Source organism: Oncorhynchus nerka, linkage group LG14, assembly GCF_034236695.1.
Source record: "Oncorhynchus nerka isolate Pitt River linkage group LG14, Oner_Uvic_2.0, whole genome shotgun sequence".
Lineage (NCBI taxonomy): Eukaryota > Metazoa > Chordata > Actinopteri > Salmoniformes > Salmonidae > Oncorhynchus > Oncorhynchus nerka.
This window is the reverse complement of record NC_088409.1, coordinates 89,998,274-90,018,849: the sequence shown is the minus strand read 5'-3', so window position 1 is coordinate 90,018,849 and position 20,576 is coordinate 89,998,274. Positions and strand designations below refer to the sequence as shown.

Below are 20,576 nucleotides of genomic sequence, written 5' to 3'. Positions count from 1 at the left end.
TTGAACCCCAGGATACTGTATGTGACTGTATTGAACCCCAGGGTACTGTATTGAACCCCAAGATACTGTATTGAACCCCAGGATACTGTATGTGACTGTATTGAACCCCAGGATACTGTATGTGACTGTATTGAACCCCAGGGTACTGTATTGAACCCCAAGATACTGTATTGAACCCCAGGATACTGTATGTGACTGTATTGAACCCCAGGATACTGTATGTGACTGTATTGAACCCCAGGGTACTGTATTGAACCCCAGGGTACTGTATGTGACTGTATTGAACCCCAGGATACTGTATGTGACTGTATTGAACCCCAGGATACTGTATGTGACTGTATTGAATCCCAGGATACTGTATGTGACTGTATTGAACCCCAGGGTACTGTATTAAACCCCAGGATACTGTATGTGACTGTATTGAACCCCAGGGTACTGTATTGAACCCCAGGGTACTGTATTGAACCCCAGGGTACTGTATGTGACTGTATTGAACCCCGGGGTACTGTATGTGACAGCTGAGAGAGTCTCTAGTGAATAATAGATAGATGGACATGGTGACAAGGGAACAGGGCTTCAAGCTAGACACACATACACACACACACACACGTAGAGATGTTTGATAGGAGTGTACTGTTCAGGAGGAGCTCAACACCTCCCCCTGCTGTTGAAAATGGGTAGTGAGGGTTCTATTGAGACTGCCTCTGACAGATGTGGCTGCTTACCATATATATACACACACATACACATACATACATACATACATACATACATACAATACATACATACATACAATACATACATACATACATACAGTTGAAGTCGGAAGTTTACATACACTTAGGTTGGAGTCATTAAAACCAGTTATTTAACCACTCCACAAATTTCTTATTAACAAACTATAGTTTTGGCAAGTCGGTTAGGACATCTAGTCGATTAGGACATCTACTTTGTGCATGACACATCATTTCTCCAACAATTGTTTACAGACAGATTTTTTCACTTATCATTCTCTGTTTCACAATTCCAGTGGGTCAGAAGTTTAGATACACTAAGTTGACTGTGCCTTTAAACAGCTTGGAATATTCCAGATAATAATTGGAGGTGTACCTGTGGATGTATTTCAAGGCCTTCCTTCAAACTCAGTGCCTCTTTGCTTGGCATCATGGGAAAATCAAAGAAATCAGCAAAGACCTCAGATTTTTTTTTTGTAGACCTTCACAGGTCTGGTTTGTCCTTGGCAGCAATTTCCAAACGCCTGAAGGTACCACGTTCATCTGTACAAACAATAGTACGCAAGTATAAACACCATGGGACCACGCAGCCGTCATACCGCTCAGGAAGGAGACGCGTTCTGTCTCCTAGAGATGAACGTACTTTGGTGCAAAAAGTGCAAGTCAATCCCAGAACAACAGCAAAGGACCTTGTGAAGATGCTGGATGGAGGAAACAGGTACAAAAGTATCTATATCCACTGTAAAACGAGTCCTATCGACATAACCTGAAAGGCCGCTCAGCAAAGAAGAAGGCACTGCTCCAAAACCGCCATAAAAAAGACAGACTACAGTTTGCAACTGCACATGGGGACAAAGATCACACTTTTTGGAGAAATGTCCTCTGGTCTGAAGAAACAAAAATATAACTGTTTGGCCATAACGACCATCGTTATGTTTGGAGGAAAAAGGGGGAGGCTTGCAAGCCGAAGAACACCATCCCAACCGTGAAGCACAGGGGTGGTAGCATCTAGTTGTGGGGATGCTTTGCTGCAGGAGGGACTGGTGCACTTCACAAAATAGATGGAAAATGATGTGGACATATTGAAGCAACATCTCAAGTCATCAGTCAGGAATTTAAAGCTGGGTTGCAAATGGGTCTTCAAAATGGACAATGACCCCAAGTATACTTCCAAAGTTGTGGCAAAATGGCTTAAGGACAACAAAGTCAAGGTATTAGAGTGGCAATCACAAAGCCCTGACCTCAATCCTATAGAAAATTTGTGGGCAGAACTGAAAAAGCGTGTGAGAGCAAGGAGGCCTACAAACCTGACTCAATTACACCAGCTCTGTCAGGAGGAATTGGACAAACTTGGACAATCTTAATGTGGGAAGCTTGTGGAAAGCTACCCGAAACGTTTGACCCAAGTTAAACAATTTAAAGGCAATGCTACCAAATACTAATTGAGTGTATGTAAACTTCTGACCCACTGGGAATGTGATGAAAGAAATAAAAGCTGAGATAAATCATTCTCTCTACTATTATTCTGACATTTCACATTCTTAAAATAAAGTGGTGATCCTAACTGACCTAAGACAGGGAATTTTTACTAGGATTAAATGTCGGGAATTGTGAAAAACCGAGTTTAAATGTATTTGGCTAAGGTCTATATAAACTTCCGACTTCAACTGTACATACATACATACATACATACATACATACATACATACATTAAAAATCCTACAATGTGATTTTCTGGATTTCTTTTCTCATTTTGTCTGTCATAGTTGAAGTGTACCTATGATGAAAATTACAGGCCTCTCTCATATTTTTAAGTGGGAGAACATGCACAATTGGTGGCTGACAATACTTTTTTGCCCCACTATACATACATACATACATACATACATACATACATACATACATACATACATACATACATACACACACACAGAAAGAGCATAACTGTTCCTATGATATTATGGCTGTTTGCACTGAATGTTACGTGATGCAGTCGTGACACGGAGAGATGTGATGTTTGTCATTTTCTGGCCCTTGAATCATTCTGTTGTTCACACTACCCTACATGGATAGGTGGAGAGAGCGAGGGAGGAGAGGAAGGGGGGGATGAGTGGAGGGGTAGGGTGGGGGTAATATTGGGACTAGCCTTGACCCTCAATGACGGAATTTCCCTAGATTTGTCATCATACCATTGTTTCAGCTGTGTGTGTGTGTGTGTATATGCGTGTGAGTGAGTGACTGTGTGTTGGGACATTGAGTTGCCATTGTCATCATTGTACGATGGAATGTGTGATAGGCTGACATTTAAGGCAACGGGTTGGAGAGAGGAGGGTGTGCTTGTGCGTGTGTGTGTGTGTTTTGGATAGGGCTATAGTGCTGTCACAGCTGCTGCTGGGAAAGGTGAAGGAGGTTCAGATTCCTACACAACAAGAGAACACACAGACTCCAGTCACACACCATGACTCAAAGAACCTACAGTAACACATTTATACATACTCTGCACCGTCAAACCACAGTCTCCCCTGCTCTCCTTCCTTTCAAATACTACTTTTTCCCTTCACTCCTTCTTCCTCCCTTTCCCTGCTCATACTACAGTTTTTATCCAGTCTATTAGTTCTTAATGATTCATTTGTGTCTTTTCTCTCTGATTCAATAATATTTCATTTGATTTAATTCAAAGGGCTTTATTGGCATGGGAAACATATGTTAACATTGCCCAAGCAAATGAAATAGATAATAAACAAAAGTGAAATAAACAATTAAAAAAAGAACAGTAAACATTACACACAAAAGTAGAGATTATTTGCTGAGCATATATAAATTGTCATATTATGTCTTTATACAATGTTATAATGATGTGCAAATAGTTAAAGTACAAAAGGGAAAATAAATAAATATAAATATGGGTTGTATTGGTGTTTGTTCTTCACAGGTTGCTCGTTTCTTTTGACACATCTTGCTGCTGTGGTATTTCACCTAATAGATATGGGATTTGTTTTCAAATTCTTTGTGGGTCTGTGTAATCTGAGGGAAATATGTGTCTCTAATATGGTCATACGTTTGGCAGGAGGTTAGGAAGTGCAGCTCCGTTTCGATCTCATTTTGTGTGCAGTGTGCACATAGCCTGTCTTCTCTTGAGAGCCATGTCTGTCTATGGCGGCCTCTCAATGGCAAGGCTATGCTCACTGTGTCTGTACATAGTCAAAGCTTTCCTTAAGTTTGGGTCAGTCATAGTGTTCAGGTATTCTGCCACTGTGTACTCTCTGTTTAGGGCCAAATAGCATTCTAGTTTGCTCTGTTTTTTTGTTAATTCTTTCCAATGTGTCAAGTAATTATCTTTTTGTTTTCTCATGATTTGGTTGGGTCTAATTGTGCTGCTGTCCTGGGGCTCTGTGGGGTCTGTTTGTGTTTGTGAACAGAGCCCCAGGACCAGCTTTTTATTTTTATTTTTTATTTATTTTACCTTTATTTAACCAGGCAAGTCAGTTAAGAACAAATTCTTATTTTCAATGACGGCCTAGGAACAGTGGGTTAACTGCCTGTTCAGGGGCAGAACGACAGATTTGTACCTTGTCAGCTCGGGGGTTTGAACTTGCAACCTTGCGGTTACTAGTCCAACGCTCTAACCAGGGACTCTTCTCCAGGTTCATCTCTCTGTAGGTGATGGCTCTGTGGGGTCTGTTTGTGAAACAGAGCCCCAGGACCAGCTTGCTTAGGGGACTCTTCTCCAGGTTCATCTCTCTGTAGGTGATGGCTTTGTTATGGAAGGTTTGTGAATCGCTTCCTTTTAGGTGGTTGTAGAATTTAACGGCTCTTTTCTGGATTTTGATAATTAGTGGGTATCGGCCTAATTCTGCTCTGCATGCATTATTTGGTGTTTTACGTTGAACACGGAGGATATTTTTGCAGAATTCTGCGTGCAGAGTCTCAATTTGGTGTTTGTCCCATTTTGTGAAGTCTTGGTTGGTGAGCGGACCCCAGACCTCACAACCATAAAGGGCAATGGGCTCTATGACTGATTCAAGTATTTTTAGCCAAATCCTAATTGGTATGTTGAAATGTATGTTTCTTTTGATGGCATAGAATGCCCTTCTTGCCTTGTCTCTCAGATCGTTCACAGCTTTGTGGAAGTTACCTGTGGCGCTGATGTTTAGGCCAAGGTATGTATAGTTTTTGTGTGCTCTAGGGCAACAGTGTCTAGATGGAATTTGTATTTGTGGTCCTGGTGACTGGACCTTTTTTGGAACACCATTATTTTGGTCTTACTGAGATTTACTGTCAGGGCCCAGGTCTGACAGAATCTGTGCATAAGATCTATTTGCTGCTGTAGGCCCTCCTTGGTTGGTGACAGAAGCACCAGATCATCAGCAAACAGCAGACATTTGACTTCGGATTCTAGTAGGGTGAGGCCGGGTGCTGCAGACTTTTCTAGTGCCCGCGCCAATTCGTTGATATATATGTTGAAGAGGGTGGGGCTTAAGCTGCATCCCTGTCTAACCCCACGACCCTGTGTGAAGAAATGTGTGTGTTTTTTGCCAATTTTAACCGCACACTTGTTGTTTGTGTACATGGATTTTATAATGTCGTATGTTTTACCCCCAACACCACTTTCCATCAGTTTGTATAGCAGACCCTCATGCCAGATTGAGTCGAAGGCTTTTTTGAAATCAACAAAGTATGAGAAGACTTTGCCTTTGTTTTGGTTTGTTTGGTTGTCAATTAGGGTGTGCAGGGTGAATACATGTTCTGTTGTACGGTAATTTGGTAAAAAGCCAATTTGATATTTGCTCAGTACATTGTTTTCATTGAGGAAATGTACGAGTCTGCTGTTAATAATAATGCAGAGGATTTTCCCAAGGTTACTGTTGACACATATTCCACGGTAGTTATTGGGGTCAAATTTGTCTCCACTTTTGTGGATTGGGGTGATCAGTCCTTGGTTCCAAATATTGGGGAAGATGCCAGAGCTAAGTATGATGTTAAAGAGTTTTAGTATAGCCAATTGGAATTTGTTGTCTGTATATTTGATCATTTCATTGAGGATACCATCAACACCACAGGCCTTTTTGGGTTGAAGGGTTTTTATTTTGTCCTGTAACTCATTCAATGTAATTGGAGAATCCAGTGGGTTCTGGTAGTCTTTAATAGTTGATTCTAAGATCTGTATTTGATCATGTATATGTTTTTGCTCTTTATTCTTTGTTATAGAGCCAAAAAGATTGGAGAAGTGGTTTACCCATACATCTCCATTTTGGATAGATAATTCTTCGTGTTGTTGTTTGTTTAGTGTTTTCCAATTTTCCCAGAAGTGGTTAGAGTCTATGGATTCTTCAATTGCATTGAGCTGATTTCTGACATGCTGTTCCTTCTTTTTCCGTAGTGTGTCTCTCTCTCTCCGTCTCTCTCTCTGTCTCTCTCTCTGTCTCTCTCTCTCTGACACGCCCAGAGCATATTTAGCCAAATCACTTACTAGAAAGACTCTTCATTGAGATTCACTGTTAATTAATGCTTCATCCAGTCTATCAAAAGACTAAAGATAACCATCAAATTAACATTCTCTGTCTGTCTGTGTCTCTCTCTCTCTCTGTCTCTCTCTCTGTCTCTCTCTCTCTCTCTCTCTCTCTCTCTCTCTCTCTCTGTCTCTCTCTCTGTCTCTCTCTCTCTGTCTCTCTCTGTCTCTCTCTCTCTGTCTCTCTCTGTCTCTCTCTCTCTCTCTGTCGCTCTCAGGAGTTGGATGGAGGGATATATAACCATGTGAAGGACTATCTGATCTCTATCTGTCAGACAGAGCTGGAGGCCTTTCAGGCCATACACAACACCTTCCAGTTCCTACTGGACAAATCCAACAGGGTGTGTATGTGGTCTGTGGGTGTGTGCGTCTGTGTGTGTGTGCGTCTGTGTGTGGTGTGCGTCTGTGTGTGTGTGCGTCTGTGTGTGGTGTGCGTGTGTGTGTATGCTTAATCCTGTATATCTCTGTCTCTCTCAGGTGGTGCAGGAGTTTAACCAGCAGCTCTTCATGCAGGAGAACCCTGTGTTTCATAAAGCACAAGACTTCCAGTTCCAACCCAGCGACTGTGACACGGTGAGACTCACACACACGTCTTGTGTCCCCCCGTACACAGTCGGGCAGACACACACACACACACTCACTCACTCACAGACTCACACACACGTCTTGTGTCCCCCCGTACACAGTCGGGCAGACACACACACACACACACACTCACTCACTCACTTACTCACTCACTCACACACACACACACACACACGTCTTGTGTCCCCCCGTACACAGTCGGGCAGACACACACACACACACACACACACACACACACACACACACACACACACACACACACACACACTCACTCACTCACTCACTCACTCACTCACTCACTCACTCACAGACTCACACACACGTCTTGTGTCCCCCCGTACACAGTCGGGCAGACACACACACACACTAGCAGGCCTCCTGTATCTGAGATGTCCTTACTCAACCCTCTCCAACCAACCCTGTTCTCTGTTCATATGCTGTGTTCATGCGCTCGCCTCTCGGAAACATTCAAAGTACAGAACGACTTTCCGAATATATAAAAACAAGTTCTTCTTCCTATGGTGACTTTTCTGAGGAGCAACTGAACACATCACTTCTCTTCTCTGTAGTCTCTGTGTAACTGTCTCTGTGTAACTGTCTCTGTGTAACTGTCTCTATGTAACTGTCTCTATGTAACTGTCTCTGTGTAACTGTCTCTATGTAACTGTCTCTATGTAACTGTCTCTATGTGACTGTCTCTGTGTGACTGTCTCTGTGTGACTGTCTCTGTGTGACTGTCTCTGTGTGACTGTCTCTGTGTGACTGTCTCTGTGTAACTGTCTCTGTGTAACTGTCTCTGTAACTGTCTCTGTGTAACTGTCTCTGTGTAACTGTCTCTGTGTGACTGTCTCTGTGTGACTGTCTCGGTGTGACTGTCTCGGTGTGACTGTCTCTGTGTGACTGTCTCTGTGCCATCACATGTTTAAACACTCCTTTTGTAAACCTATATGTAATGTCTGTGGTCTCTAACTGTCTCTGTGTAACTGTCTCTGTGTTACTGTTACTGTTTCTGTGTTACTGTCTCTGTGTTACTGTCTCTGTGTTACTGTCTCTGTGTTACTGTCTCTGTGTGACTGTCTCTGTGTGACTATCTCTGTGTGACTATCTCTGTGTGACTGTCTCTGTGTAACTGTCTCTGTGTAACTGTCTCTGTGTTCCTGTCTCTGTGTTACTGTCTCCGTGTCTGTGTTATTGTCTCTGTGTTTCTGTCTCTGTGTGACTGTCTCTGTGTGACTATCTCTGTGTGACTGTCTCTGTGTGACTGTCTCTGTGTAACTGTCTCTGTGTAACTGTCTCTGTGTTCCTGTCTCTGTGTTACTGTCTCCGTGTCTGTGTTATTGTCTCTGTGTTTCTGTCTCTGTGTGACTGTCTCTGTGTAACGGTCTCCGTGTCTGTGTTACTGTCTCTGTGTAACGGTCTCTGTGTCTGTGTTACTGTCTCTGTGTAACTGTCTCTGTGCAACTGTCTCTGTGTGTCTATGTAACTGTCTCTGTTTAACTGTCTCTGTGTAACTGTCTCTGTGTAACTGTCTCCGTGTAACTGTCTCTATGGAACTGTTACCGTCTCTGTGTAACTGTCTATGTAACTGTTACCGTCTCTGTGTAACTGTCTATGTAACTGTTACTGTCTCTATGTAACTGTTACTGTCGCTGTGTAACTGTCTATGTAACTGTTACTGTCTCTGTGTAACTGTCTCTATGTAACTGTCTCTGTGTAACTGTCTCTGTGTAACGGTCTCTGTGTCTCTATGTAACTGTTACTGTCGCTGTGTAACTGTATCTATGTAACTTTTACTGTCTCTGTGTAACTGTCTCTATGTAACTGTCTATGTGTAACTGTCTCTATGTAACTGTCTCTGTGTAACTGTCTATGTGTAACTGTCTCTGTGTAACTGTCTCTATGTAACTGTCTCTATGTAACTGTCTCTATGTAACTGTTACTGTCTCTGTGTAACTGTATCTATGTAACTTTTACTGTCTCTGTGTAACTGTCTCTGTGTAACTGTCTCTGTGTAACTGTCTCTATGTAACTGTTACTGTCTCTATGTAACTGTCTCTATGTAACTGTCTCTATGTAACTGTTACTGTCTCTATGTAACTGTAACTGTCTCTGTGTAACTGTCTCTGTGTAACTGTAACTGTCTCTGTGTAACTTCATTCTCCACTGATCTACAACACCTATAGTATGTGTCTCTGTGTAACTGTTACTGTCTCTATGTAACTGTCTCTGTGTAACTTCATTCTCCACTGATCTACAACACCTATAGTATGTGTCTCTGTGTAACTGTTACTGTCTCTATGTAACTGTCTCTGTGTAACTTCATTCTCCACTGATCTACAACACCTATAGTATGTGTCTCTGTGTAACTGTCGCTGTGTAACTGTCTCTGTGTAACGGTCTCTGTGTCTCTATGTAACTGTTACTGTCTCTGTGTAACTGTCTCTATGTAACTGTTACTGTCTCTGTGTAACTGTATCTATGTAACTGTTACTGTCTCTGTGTAACTGTCTCTATGTAACTGTCTCTATGTAACTGTCTCTATGTAACTGTTACTGTCTCTATGTAACTGTCTCTATGTAACTGTTACTGTCTCTATGTAACTGTAACTGTCTCTGTGTAACTGTCTCTGTGTAACTGTAACTGTCTCTGTGTAACTTCATTCTCCACTGATCTACAACACCTATAGTATGTGTCTCTGTGTAACTGTTACTGTCTCTATGTAACTGTCTCTGTGTAACTTCATTCTCCACTGATCTACAACACCTATAGTATGTGTCTCTGTGTAACTGTTACTGTCTCTATGTAACTGTCTCTGTGTAACTTCATTCTCCACTGATCTACAACACCTATAGTATGTGTCTCTGTGTAACTGTCGCTGTGTAACTGTCTCTGTGTAACGGTCTCTGTGCCTCTATGTAACTGTTACTGTCTCTGTGTAACTGTCTCTATGTAACTGTTACTGTCTCTGTGTAACTGTATCTATGTAACTGTTACTGTCTCTGTGTAACTGTCTCTATGTAACTGTCTCTATGTAACTGTCTCTATGTAACTGTTACTGTCTCTATGTAACTGTCTCTATGTAACTGTTACTGTCTCTATGTAACTGTCTCTATGTAACTGTCTCTATGTAACTGTTACTATCTCTGTGTAACTGTCTCTGTGTAACTGTCTCTATGTAACTGTTACTGTCTCTATGTAACTGTCTCTGTGTAACTTCATTCTCCACTGATCTACAACACCTATAGTATGTGTCTCTATGTAACTGTTACTGTCTCTATGTAACTGTCTCTGTGTAACTTCATTCTCCACTGATCTACAACACCTATAGTATGTGTCTCTATGTAACTGTTACTGTCTCTATGTAACTGTCTCTGTGTAACTTCATTCTCCACTGATCTACAACACCTATAGTGTGTGTCTCTCTATTGTTCTGTTCTGTCACTACTAACTATTTTCCCTTCAGTGTTTTTCTCCTTCAAAACTTTTCAACCTTTGCTAACTCTTTCTCCCCTAACGCCTATCTGTGTGTGTGTACGCGCGTGTGTGTGTGTCAGACTCTGAGCTCGGTGCAGAAGTTGGTGGACATTGAGCCTTCGCCCGTCAGTGCCATGAGGATGACGCTGGCACAGGTAGACCTAACCACTAGTCTCTACCCGCCAAGCCACCACCAACCATCTAGAGCCATAACATGACCCTGGCTGCTGCATGCTATCCACCCATTGTAATGACACATTATATCCATAACAAGCACACGGATTAGCCTCAACCATAACCGTGGTTGCTACATTACTATATACACGCTGAACGACCACAAGGTAGTAGTTGTGACCATGACCTCTGATGGTTGAGCTGTTACCATGGCTGTTCCACGACAACCATTACCATGGCTGTTCCATTACAACCATTACCACAACTATGGCTGTTCCACTACAACCATTACCACAACTATGGCTGTTCCACTACAACTATTACCACAACTATGGCTGTTCCACTACAACCATTACCACAACTATGGCTGTTCCACTACAACCATTACCACAGCCATGGCTGTTCCACTACAACCATTACCATGCTGTTCCACTACAACCATTACCATGCTGTTCTACTACAACCATTATCACAACTATGGCTGTTCCACTACAACCATTACCACAACTATGGCTGTTCCACTACAACCATTACCACAACCATGGCTGTTCCACTACAACCATTATCATGGCTGTTCCATTACAACCATTACCACAACCATGGCTGTTCCACTACAACCATTACCACAACTATGGCTGTTCCACTACAACCATTACCACAACCATTACCACAACCATGGCTGTTCCACTACAACCATTACCACAACCATGGCTGTTCCATTACAACCATTACCACAACCATGGCTGTTCCACTACAACCATTACCACAACTATGGCTGTTCCACTACAACCATTACCACAACTATGGCTGTTCCACTACAACCATTACCACAACCATGGCTGTTCCACTACAACCATTACCACAACCATGGCTGTTCCACTACAACCATTATCATGGCTGTTCCATTACAACCATTACCACAACTATGGCTGTTCCACTACAACCATTAACCATGGCTGTTCCACTACAACCATTACCACAACTATGGCTGTTCCACTTCAACCATTACCACAACTATGGCTGTTCCATTACCACAACCATGGCTGTTCCACTACAACCATTACCACAACTATGGCTGTTCCACTACAACCATTACCACAACTATGGCTGTTCCACTTCAACCATTACCACAACCATGGCTGTTCCATTACCACAACCATGGCTGTTCCACTACAACCATTACCATGCTGTTCCACTACAATCATTACCATGGCTGTTCCACTACAACCATTACCACAACCATGGCTGTTCCATTATCACAACTATGGCTGTTCCACTACAACCATTACCACAACTATGGCTGTTCCACTACAACCATTACCGCAACTATGGCTGTTCCACTACAACCATTATCATGGCTGTTCCATTACCACAACCATGGCTGTTCCACTACAACCATTATCACAACTATGGCTGTTCCACTACAACCATTATCATGGCTGTTCCACTACAACCATTACCACAACTATGGCTGTTCCACTACAATCATTACCACAACTATGGCTGTTCCACTACAACCATTATCATGGCTGTTCCACTACAACCATTACCACAACTATGGCTGTTCCACTACAACCATTACCACAACCATTACCACAACCATGGCTGTTCCACTACAACCATTACCACAACCATGGCTGTTCCATTACAACCATTACCACAACCATGGCTGTTCCACTACAACCATTACCACAACTATGGCTGTTCCACTACAACCATTACCACAACTATGGCTGTTCCACTACAACCATTACCACAACCATGGCTGTTCCACTACAACCATTACCACAACCATGGCTGTTCCACTACAACCATTATCATGGCTGTTCCATTACAACCATTACCACAACTATGGCTGTTCCACTACAACCATTAACCATGGCTGTTCCACTACAACCATTACCACAACTATGGCTGTTCCACTTCAACCATTACCACAACTATGGCTGTTCCATTACCACAACCATGGCTGTTCCACTACAACCATTACCACAACTATGGCTGTTCCACTTCAACCATTACCACAACTATGGCTGTTCCATTACCACAACCATGGCTGTTCCACTACAACCATTACCATGCTGTTCCACTACAATCATTACCATGGCTGTTCCACTACAACCATTACCACAACCATGGCTGTTCCATTATCACAACTATGGCTGTTCCACTACAACCATTACCACAACTATGGCTGTTCCACTACAACCATTACCGCAACTATGGCTGTTCCACTACAACCATTATCATGGCTGTTCCATTACCACAACCATGGCTGTTCCACTACAACCATTATCACAACTATGGCTGTTCCACTACAACCATTATCATGGCTGTTCCACTACAACCATTACCACAACTATGGCTGTTCCACTACAATCATTACCACAACTATGGCTGTTCCACTACAACCATTATCATGGCTGTTCCACTACAACCATTACCACAACTATGGCTGTTCCACTACAACCATTATCACAACTATGGCTGTTCCACTACAACCATTATCATGGCTGTTCCACTACAACCATTATCACAACTATGGCTGTTCCACTACAACCATTATCATGGCTGTTCCACTACAACCATTACCACAGCTATGGCTGTTCCATTATCACAACTATGGCTGTTCCATTACCACAGCTATGGCTGTTCCATTACCACAACTATGGCTGTTCCATTATCACAACTATGGCTGTTCCATTATCACAACCATGGCTGTTCCATTACCACAACCATGGCTGTTCTACAGTGACCATAAACGTGGCCATGTCCGGAAGCATGATTGCTGCTGTAGAATCTTGACCGTTGCATTCTACCCATACACATGCTGCTATGACCCGGTGGCTGTTGAACCGTGACCGTTGCATTCTACCCATACACATGCTGCTATGACCCGGTGGCTGTTGAACCGTGACCGTTGCATTCTACCCATACACATGCTGCTATGACCCGGTGGCTGTTGAACCGTGACCGTTGCATTCTACCCATACACATGCTGCTATGACCCGGTGGCTGTTGAACCGTGACCGTTCGTTAATCATTATGACCGTTTAACAATTAGCCGTTTATGATCTGTTCCCACCAAGACCAAGGATTCTGAACCATGACCACTAATGGTTGTACGTTCAGAAAGCTTGCTGTGTAACCCTCTGCTAGAACATACATACTCTAAGTTATGGTACTGTCATTAGCCCATTCCTCCAGGTCACCTACAGTAGGTGTATTAACTGAGCCTAACTCTGCAGCTGTATAATAAGTCCCATTCACACATTAAGCTGCTACTGTTCAACACATTATAGCTGATTTGAATGGTACAGATAGTTAAAATGACACACACGATAGCACAATACCCTACTTATCCAATGATGTTTCCTCTGTTCCCTAAATACACCATTGTGTGGTTGAGGTGACTGTTAGGGAAGGGGTTGGGGTGACTGTTAGGGGGTTGAGGTGACTGTTAGGGGGGAGGTTGAGGTGACTGTTAGGGGGGTTGAGGTGACTGTTAGGGGGAGGTTGAGGTGACTGTTAGGGGGAGGTTGAGGTGACTGTTAGGGGGGAGGTTGAGGTGACTGTTAGGGGGAGGTTGAGGTGACTGTTAGGGGGGGTTGAGGTGACTGTTAGGGGGAGGTTGCGGTGACTGTTAGGGGGAGGTTGCGGTGACCTTTAGGGGGGTTGAGGTGACCTTTAGGGGGGTTGAGGTGACCGTTAGGGGGTTGAGGTGACCGTTAGGGGGGTTGAGGTGACCGTTAGGGGGGTTGAGGTGACCGTTAGGGGGGGTTGAGGTGACCGTTAGGGGGGGTTGAGGGGTCTGGCGTTGATTCTGACTGGTTGTTGTGTGTTAATGCAGTGTAGAGAGGGGGAGTGGATATGTATTACTGGGCTAGGAAGTTAAGGGATGGGCTCCATTGGGAAGACACACAGACACACACACAGATTGTGTTACAACACACACACACATTTTCTCTATTATCTCAAGGCAAGCAATAGAAGACTTGTTGTTCTCTTTCTCAATTAAATGAAATTTGCATGGCTATCTTGGCATGTTAAACATATGTTTACATTGCCGAAGCGAGTGAAATGGATCATTAACAAAAGTCAAATAAACACTCACAAAAGTTTCAGAGGAATAGAGACATTTCAAATGTCATATTATGGCTATATAGTGTTGTAATGATAAGGCAAATAGTTAAATTACAAAAGGGAAATAAATAAACATAACTCTCTCTCCTCTCCCTCTGTTTAAAAAATGTCTCCTCACTCTCCTCCTCCCTCTGTTTCAAATCAGCCTCTTTCTCTCCTCTCCTCCCTCTGTTTCAAATCAGCCTCTTTCTCTCCTCCTCCCTCTGTTTCAAATCAGCCTCTTTCTCTCCTCTCCTCCCTCTGTTTCAAATCAGCCTCTTTCTCTCCTCCTCCCTCTGTTTCAAATCAGCCTCTTTCTCTCCTCTCCTCCCTCTGTTTCAAATCAGCCTCTTTCTCTCCTCTCCTCCCTCTGTTTCAAATCAGCCTCTTTCTCTCCTCTCCTCCCTCTGTTTCAAATCAGCCTCTTTCTCTCCTCCTCCCTCTGTTTCAAATCAGCCTCTTTCTCTCCTCCTCCCTCTGTTTCAAATCAGCCTCTTTCTCTCCTCTCCTCCCTCTGTTTCAAATCAGCCTCTTTCTCTCCTCTCCTCCCTCTGTTTCAAATCAGCCTCTTTCTCTCCTCTCCTCCCTGTTTCAAATCAGCCTCTTTCTCTCCTCTCCTCCCTCTGTTTCAAATCAGCCTCTTTCTCTCCTCTCCTCCCTGTTTCAAATCAGCCTCTTTCTCTCCTCCCTGTTTCAAATCAGCCTCTTTCTCCCCTCTCCTTCCTCTGTTTCAAATCAGCCTCTTTCTCTCCTCTCCTCCCTGTTTCAAATCAGCCTCTTTCTCTCCTCTCCTCCCTCTGTTTCAAATCAGCCTCTTTCTCTCCTCTCCCTCTGTTTCAAATCAGCCTCTTTCTCTCCTCTCCTCCCTGTTTCAAATCAGCCTCTTTCTCTCCTCTCCTCCCTCTGTTTCAAATCAGCCTCTTTCTCTCCTCTCCTCCCTCTGTTTCAAATCAGCCTCTTTCTCTCCTCTCCTCCCTCTGTTTCAAATCAGCCTCTTTCTCTCCTCTCCTCCCTCTGTTTCAAATCAGCCTCTTTCTCTCCTCTCCTCCCTCTGTTTCAAATCAGCCTCTTTCTCTCCTCTCCTCCCTCTGTTTCAAATCAGCCTCTTTCTCTCCTCTCCTCCCTGTTTCAAATCAGCCTCTTTCTCTCCTCTCCTCCCTCTGTTTCAAATCAGCCTCTTTCTCTCCTCTCCTCCCTGTTTCAAATTAGCCTCTTTCTCTCCTCTCCTCCCTGTTTCAAATCAGCCTCTTTCTCTCCTCTCCTCCCTCTGTTTCAAATCAGCCTCTTTCTCTCCTCTCCTCCCTGTTTCAAATCAGCCTCTTTCTCTCCTCCCTGTTTCAAATCAGCCTCTTTCTCCCCTCTCCTTCCTCTGTTTCAAATCAGCCTCTTTCTCTCCTCTCCTCCCTGTTTCAAATCAGCCTCTTTCTCTCCTCTCCTCCCTCTGTTTCAAATCAGCCTCTTTCTCTCCTCTCCCTCTGTTTCAAATCAGCCTCTTTCCCTCCTCTCCTCCCTGTTTCAAATCAGCCTCTTTCTCTCCTCTCCTCCCTCTGTTTCAAATCAGCCTCTTTCTCTCCTCTCCTCCCTCTGTTTCAAATCAGCCTCTTTCTCTCCTCTCCTCCCTCTGTTTCAAATCAGCCTCTTTCTCTCCTCTCCCTCTGTTTCAAATCAGCCTCTTTCTCTCCTCTCCCTCTGTTTCAAATCAGCCTCTTTCTCTCCTCTCCTCCCTGTTTCAAATCAGCCTCTTTCTCTCCTCTCCTCCCTGTTTCAAATCAGCCTCTTTCTCTCCTCTCCTCCCTCTGTTTCAAATCAGCCTCTTTCTCTCCTCTCCTCCCTGTTTCAAATCAGCCTCTTTCTCTCCTCTCCTCCCTCTGTTTCAAATCAGCCTCTTTCTCTCCTCTCCCTCTGTTTCAAATCAGCCTCTTTCTCTCCTCTCCTCCCTGTTTCAAATCAGCCTCTTTCTCTCCTCTCCCTCTGTTTCAAATCAGCCTCTTTCTCTCCTCTCCTCCCTCTGTTTCAAATCAGCCTCTTTCTCTCCTCTCCTCCCTCTGTTTCAAATCAGCCTCTTTCTCTCCTCTCCCTCTGTTTCAAATCAGCCTCTTTCTCTCCTCTCCCTCTGTTTCAAATCAGCCTCTTTCTCTCCTCTCCTCCCTGTTTCAAATCAGCCTCTTTCTCTCCTCTCCTCCCTCTGTTTCAAATCAGCCTCTTTCTCTCCTCTCCTCCCTGTTTCAAATTAGCCTCTTTCTCTCCCCTCCTCCCTGTTTCAAATCAGCCTCTCTCTCTCCTCTCCTCCCTCTGTTTCAAATCAGCCTCTTTCTCTCCTCTCCTCCCTGTTTCAAATCAGCCTCTTTCTCTCCTCCCTGTTTCAAATCAGCCTCTTTCTCCCCTCTCCTTCCTCTGTTTCAAATCAGCCTCTTTCTCTCCTCTCCTCCCTGTTTCAAATCAGCCTCTTTCTCTCCTCTCCTCCCTCTGTTTCAAATCAGCCTCTTTCTCTCCTCTCCCTCTGTTTCAAATCAGCCTCTTTCTCTCCTCTCCTCCCTCTGTTTCAAATCAGCCTCTTTCTCTCCTCTCCCTCTGTTTCAAATCAGCCTCTTTCTCTCCTCTCCTCCCTGTTTCAAATCAGCCTCTTTCTCTCCTCTCCTCCCTCTGTTTCAAATCAGCCTCTTTCTCTCCTCTCCTCCCTCTGTTTCAAATCAGCCTCTTTCTCTCCTCTCCCTCTGTTTCAAATCAGCCTCTTTCTCTCCTCTCCCTCTGTTTCAAATCAGCCTCTTTCTCTTCTCCTCCCTCTGTTTCAAATCAGCCTCTTTCTCTCCTCTCCCTCTGTTTCAAATCAGCCTCTTTCTCTCCTCTCCTCCCTGTTTCAAATCAGCCTCTTTCTCTCCTCTCCTCCCTGTTTCAAATCAGCCTCTTTCTCTCCTCTCCTCCCTCTGTTTCAAATCAGCCTCTTTCTCTCCTCTCCTCCCTGTTTCAAATCAGCCTCTTTCTCTCCTCTCCTCCCTCTGTTTCAAATCAGCCTCTTTCTCTCCTCTCCCTCTGTTTCAAATCAGCCTCTTTCTCTCCTCTCCTCCCTCTGTTTCAAATCAGCCTCTTTCTCTCCTCTCCTCCCTCTGTTTCAAATCAGCCTCTTTCTCTCCTCTCCTCCCTCTGTTTCAAATCAGCCTCTTTCTCTCCTCTCCTCCCTCTGTTTCAAATCAGCCTCTTTCTCTCCTCACCTCCCTCTGTTTCAAATCAGCCTATTTTCCAAGAAGATGTTATTAGCAGCAGCTGTCACTCACACCTAGTTGTTGCATCTAATTCTCTGGTGTATGTATGTGAGAGGGAGCTTCTTCTAAAGTGGGACTGTACTAGGTGTGGTTGTTAGCTGTATCCACTGAGACTGTACTAGGTGTGGTTGTTAGCTGTATCTACTGAGACTGTACTAGGTGTGGTTGTTAGCTGTATCCACTGAGACTGTACTAGGTGTGGTTGTTAGCTGTATCTACTGGGACTGTACTAGGTGTGGTTGTTAGCTGTATCTACTGGGACTGTACTAGGTGTGGTTGTTAGCTGTATCCACTGAGACTGTACTAGGTGTGGTTGTTAGCTGTATCCACTGAGACTGTACTAGGTGTGGTTGTTAGCTGTATCCACTGAGACTGTACTAGGTGTGGTTGTTAGCTGTATCCACTGAGACTGTACTAGGTGTGGTTGTTAGCTGTATCCACTGAGACTGTACTAGGTGTGGTTGTTAGCTGTATCCACTGAGACTGTACTAGGTGTGGTTGTTAGCTGTATCTACTGAGACTGTACTAGGTGTGGTTGTTAGCTGTATCCACTGAGACTGTACTAGGTGTGGTTGTTAGCTTTATCTACTGAGACTGTACTAGGTGTGGTTGTTAGCTGTATCCACTGAGACTGTACTAGGTGTGGTTGTTAGCTGTATCCACTGAGACTGTACTAGGTGTGGTTGTTAGCTGTATCTACTGAGACTGTACTAGGTGTGGTTGTTAGCTGTATCTACTGAGACTGTACTAGGTGTGGTTGTTAGCTGTATCCTGAGACTGAGACTGTTATCTGAGACTGTACTAGGTGTGGTTGTTAGCTGTATCTACTGAGACTGTACTAGGTGTGGTTGTTAGCTGTATCTACTGAGACTGTACTAGGTGTGGTTGTTAGCTGTATCTACTGAGACTGTACTAGGTGTGGTTGTTAGCTGTATCCACTGAGACTGTACTAGGTGTGGTTGTTAGCTGTATCCACTGAGACTGTACTAGGTGTGGTTGTTAGCTGTATCCACTGAGACTGTACTAGGTGTGGTTGTTAGCTGTATCCACTGAGCTGTACTAGGTGTGGTTGTTAGCTGTATCTACTGAGACTGTACTAGGTGTGGTTGTTAGCTGTATCCACTGAGACTGTACTAGGTGTGGTTGTTAGCTGTATCCACTGAGACTGTACTAGGTGTGGTTGTTAGCTGTATCCACTGAGACTGTACTAGGTGTGGTTGTTAGCTGTATCCACTGAGACTGTACTAGGTGTGGTTGTTAGCTGTATCCACTGAGACTGTACTAGGTGTGGTTGTTAGCTGTATCCACTGAGACTGTACTAGGTGTGGTTGTTAGCTGTATCCACTGAGACTGTACTAGGTGTGGTTGTTAGCTGTATCCACTGAGACTGTACTAGGTGTGGTTGTTAGCTGTATCCACTGAGACTGTACTAGGTGTGGTTGTTAGCTGTATCCACTGAGACTGTACTAGGTGTGGTTGTTAGCTGTATCCACTGAGACTGTACTAGGTGTGGTTGTTAGCTGTATCTACTGAGACTGTACTAGGTGTGGTTGTTAGCTGTATCTACTGAGACTGTACTAGGTGTGGTTGTTAGCTGTATCCACTGAGACTGTACTAGGTGTGGTTGTTAGCTGTATCCACTGAGACTGTACTAGGTGTGGTTGTTAGCTGTATCTACTGAGACTGTACTAGGTGTGGTTGTTAGCTGTATCCACTGAGACTGTACTAGGTGTGGTTGTTAGCTGTATCCACTGAGACTGTACTAGGTGTGGTTGTTAGCTGTATCCACTGAGACTGTACTAGGTGTGGTTGTTAGCTGTATCCACTGAGACTGTACTAGGTGTGGTTGTTAGCTGTATCCACTGAGACTGTACTAGGTGTGGTTGTTAGCTGTATCCACTGAGACTGTACTAGGTGTGGTTGTTAGCTGTATCTACTGAGACTGTACTAGGTGTGGTTGTTAGCTGTATCCACTGAGACTGTACTAGGTGTGGTTGTTAGCTGTATCTACTGAGACTGTACTAGGTGTGGTTGTTTGCTGTATCCACTGAGACTGTACTAGGTGTGGTTGTTAGCTTTATCCACTGAGACTGTACTAGGTGTGGTTGTTAGCTGTATCCACTGAGACTGTACTAGGTGTGGTTGTTAGCTGTATCCACTGAGACTGTACTAGGTGTGGTTGTTAGCTGTATCCACTGAGACTGTACTAGGTGTGGTTGTTAGCTGTATCCACTGAGACTGTCTAGGTGTGGTTGTTAGCTGTACTGAGACTGTACTAGGTGTGGTTGTTAGCTGTATCCACTGAGACTGTACTAGGTGTGGTTGTTAGCTGTATCTACTGAGACTGTACTAGGTGTGGTTGTTAGCTGTATCCACTGAGACTGTACTAGGTGTGGTTGTGTGGGGTAGTTTTTCGGGGAGACTTCATTTCATTTAGGATAGGAGAATCACATTCCATCATTTCCATGGTAACCGCTTAGGAAAAACGTGTTGTGTTCCTCTTATCTCCATGGTAACTGTGTGTGTGTGTGTGTGTGTGTGTGTGTGTGTGTGTGTGTGTGTGTGTGTTGTAGAGTCGTAAGTTGGAGACAGACACGGGGAGCCAGACAGAGGAGCACAGTCTGAACAAGGAGGCCAGGAAATGGGCCACCAGAATGGCCCGAGAACACAAGAACATCGTCCACTACAAGAGAGTGAGTCTACACACAACCACACACA

General features: G+C 44.0%; 1 protein-coding gene across 2 annotated transcripts in view; it reads left to right on the top strand.

Moving 5' to 3' along the window:
- The window catches only part of LOC115126219 (F-BAR and double SH3 domains protein 2-like), a 111,706-nt gene that overhangs the window by 77,920 nt on the left and 13,210 nt on the right, over positions 1–20,576 (top strand). Inside the window, exons 9-12 of one of the 2 annotated variants that reach the window (XM_065000524.1) lie at positions 6,462–6,584; positions 6,721–6,816; positions 10,383–10,457; positions 20,432–20,551. In XM_065000524.1, the coding sequence (XP_064856596.1) occupies positions 6,462–6,584; positions 6,721–6,816; positions 10,383–10,457; positions 20,432–20,551 (414 nt within the window). The remainder of the gene's footprint in view (positions 1–6,461; positions 6,585–6,720; positions 6,817–10,382; positions 10,458–20,431; positions 20,552–20,576) is intronic. The other variant, XM_065000525.1, reaches the window with a different exon arrangement.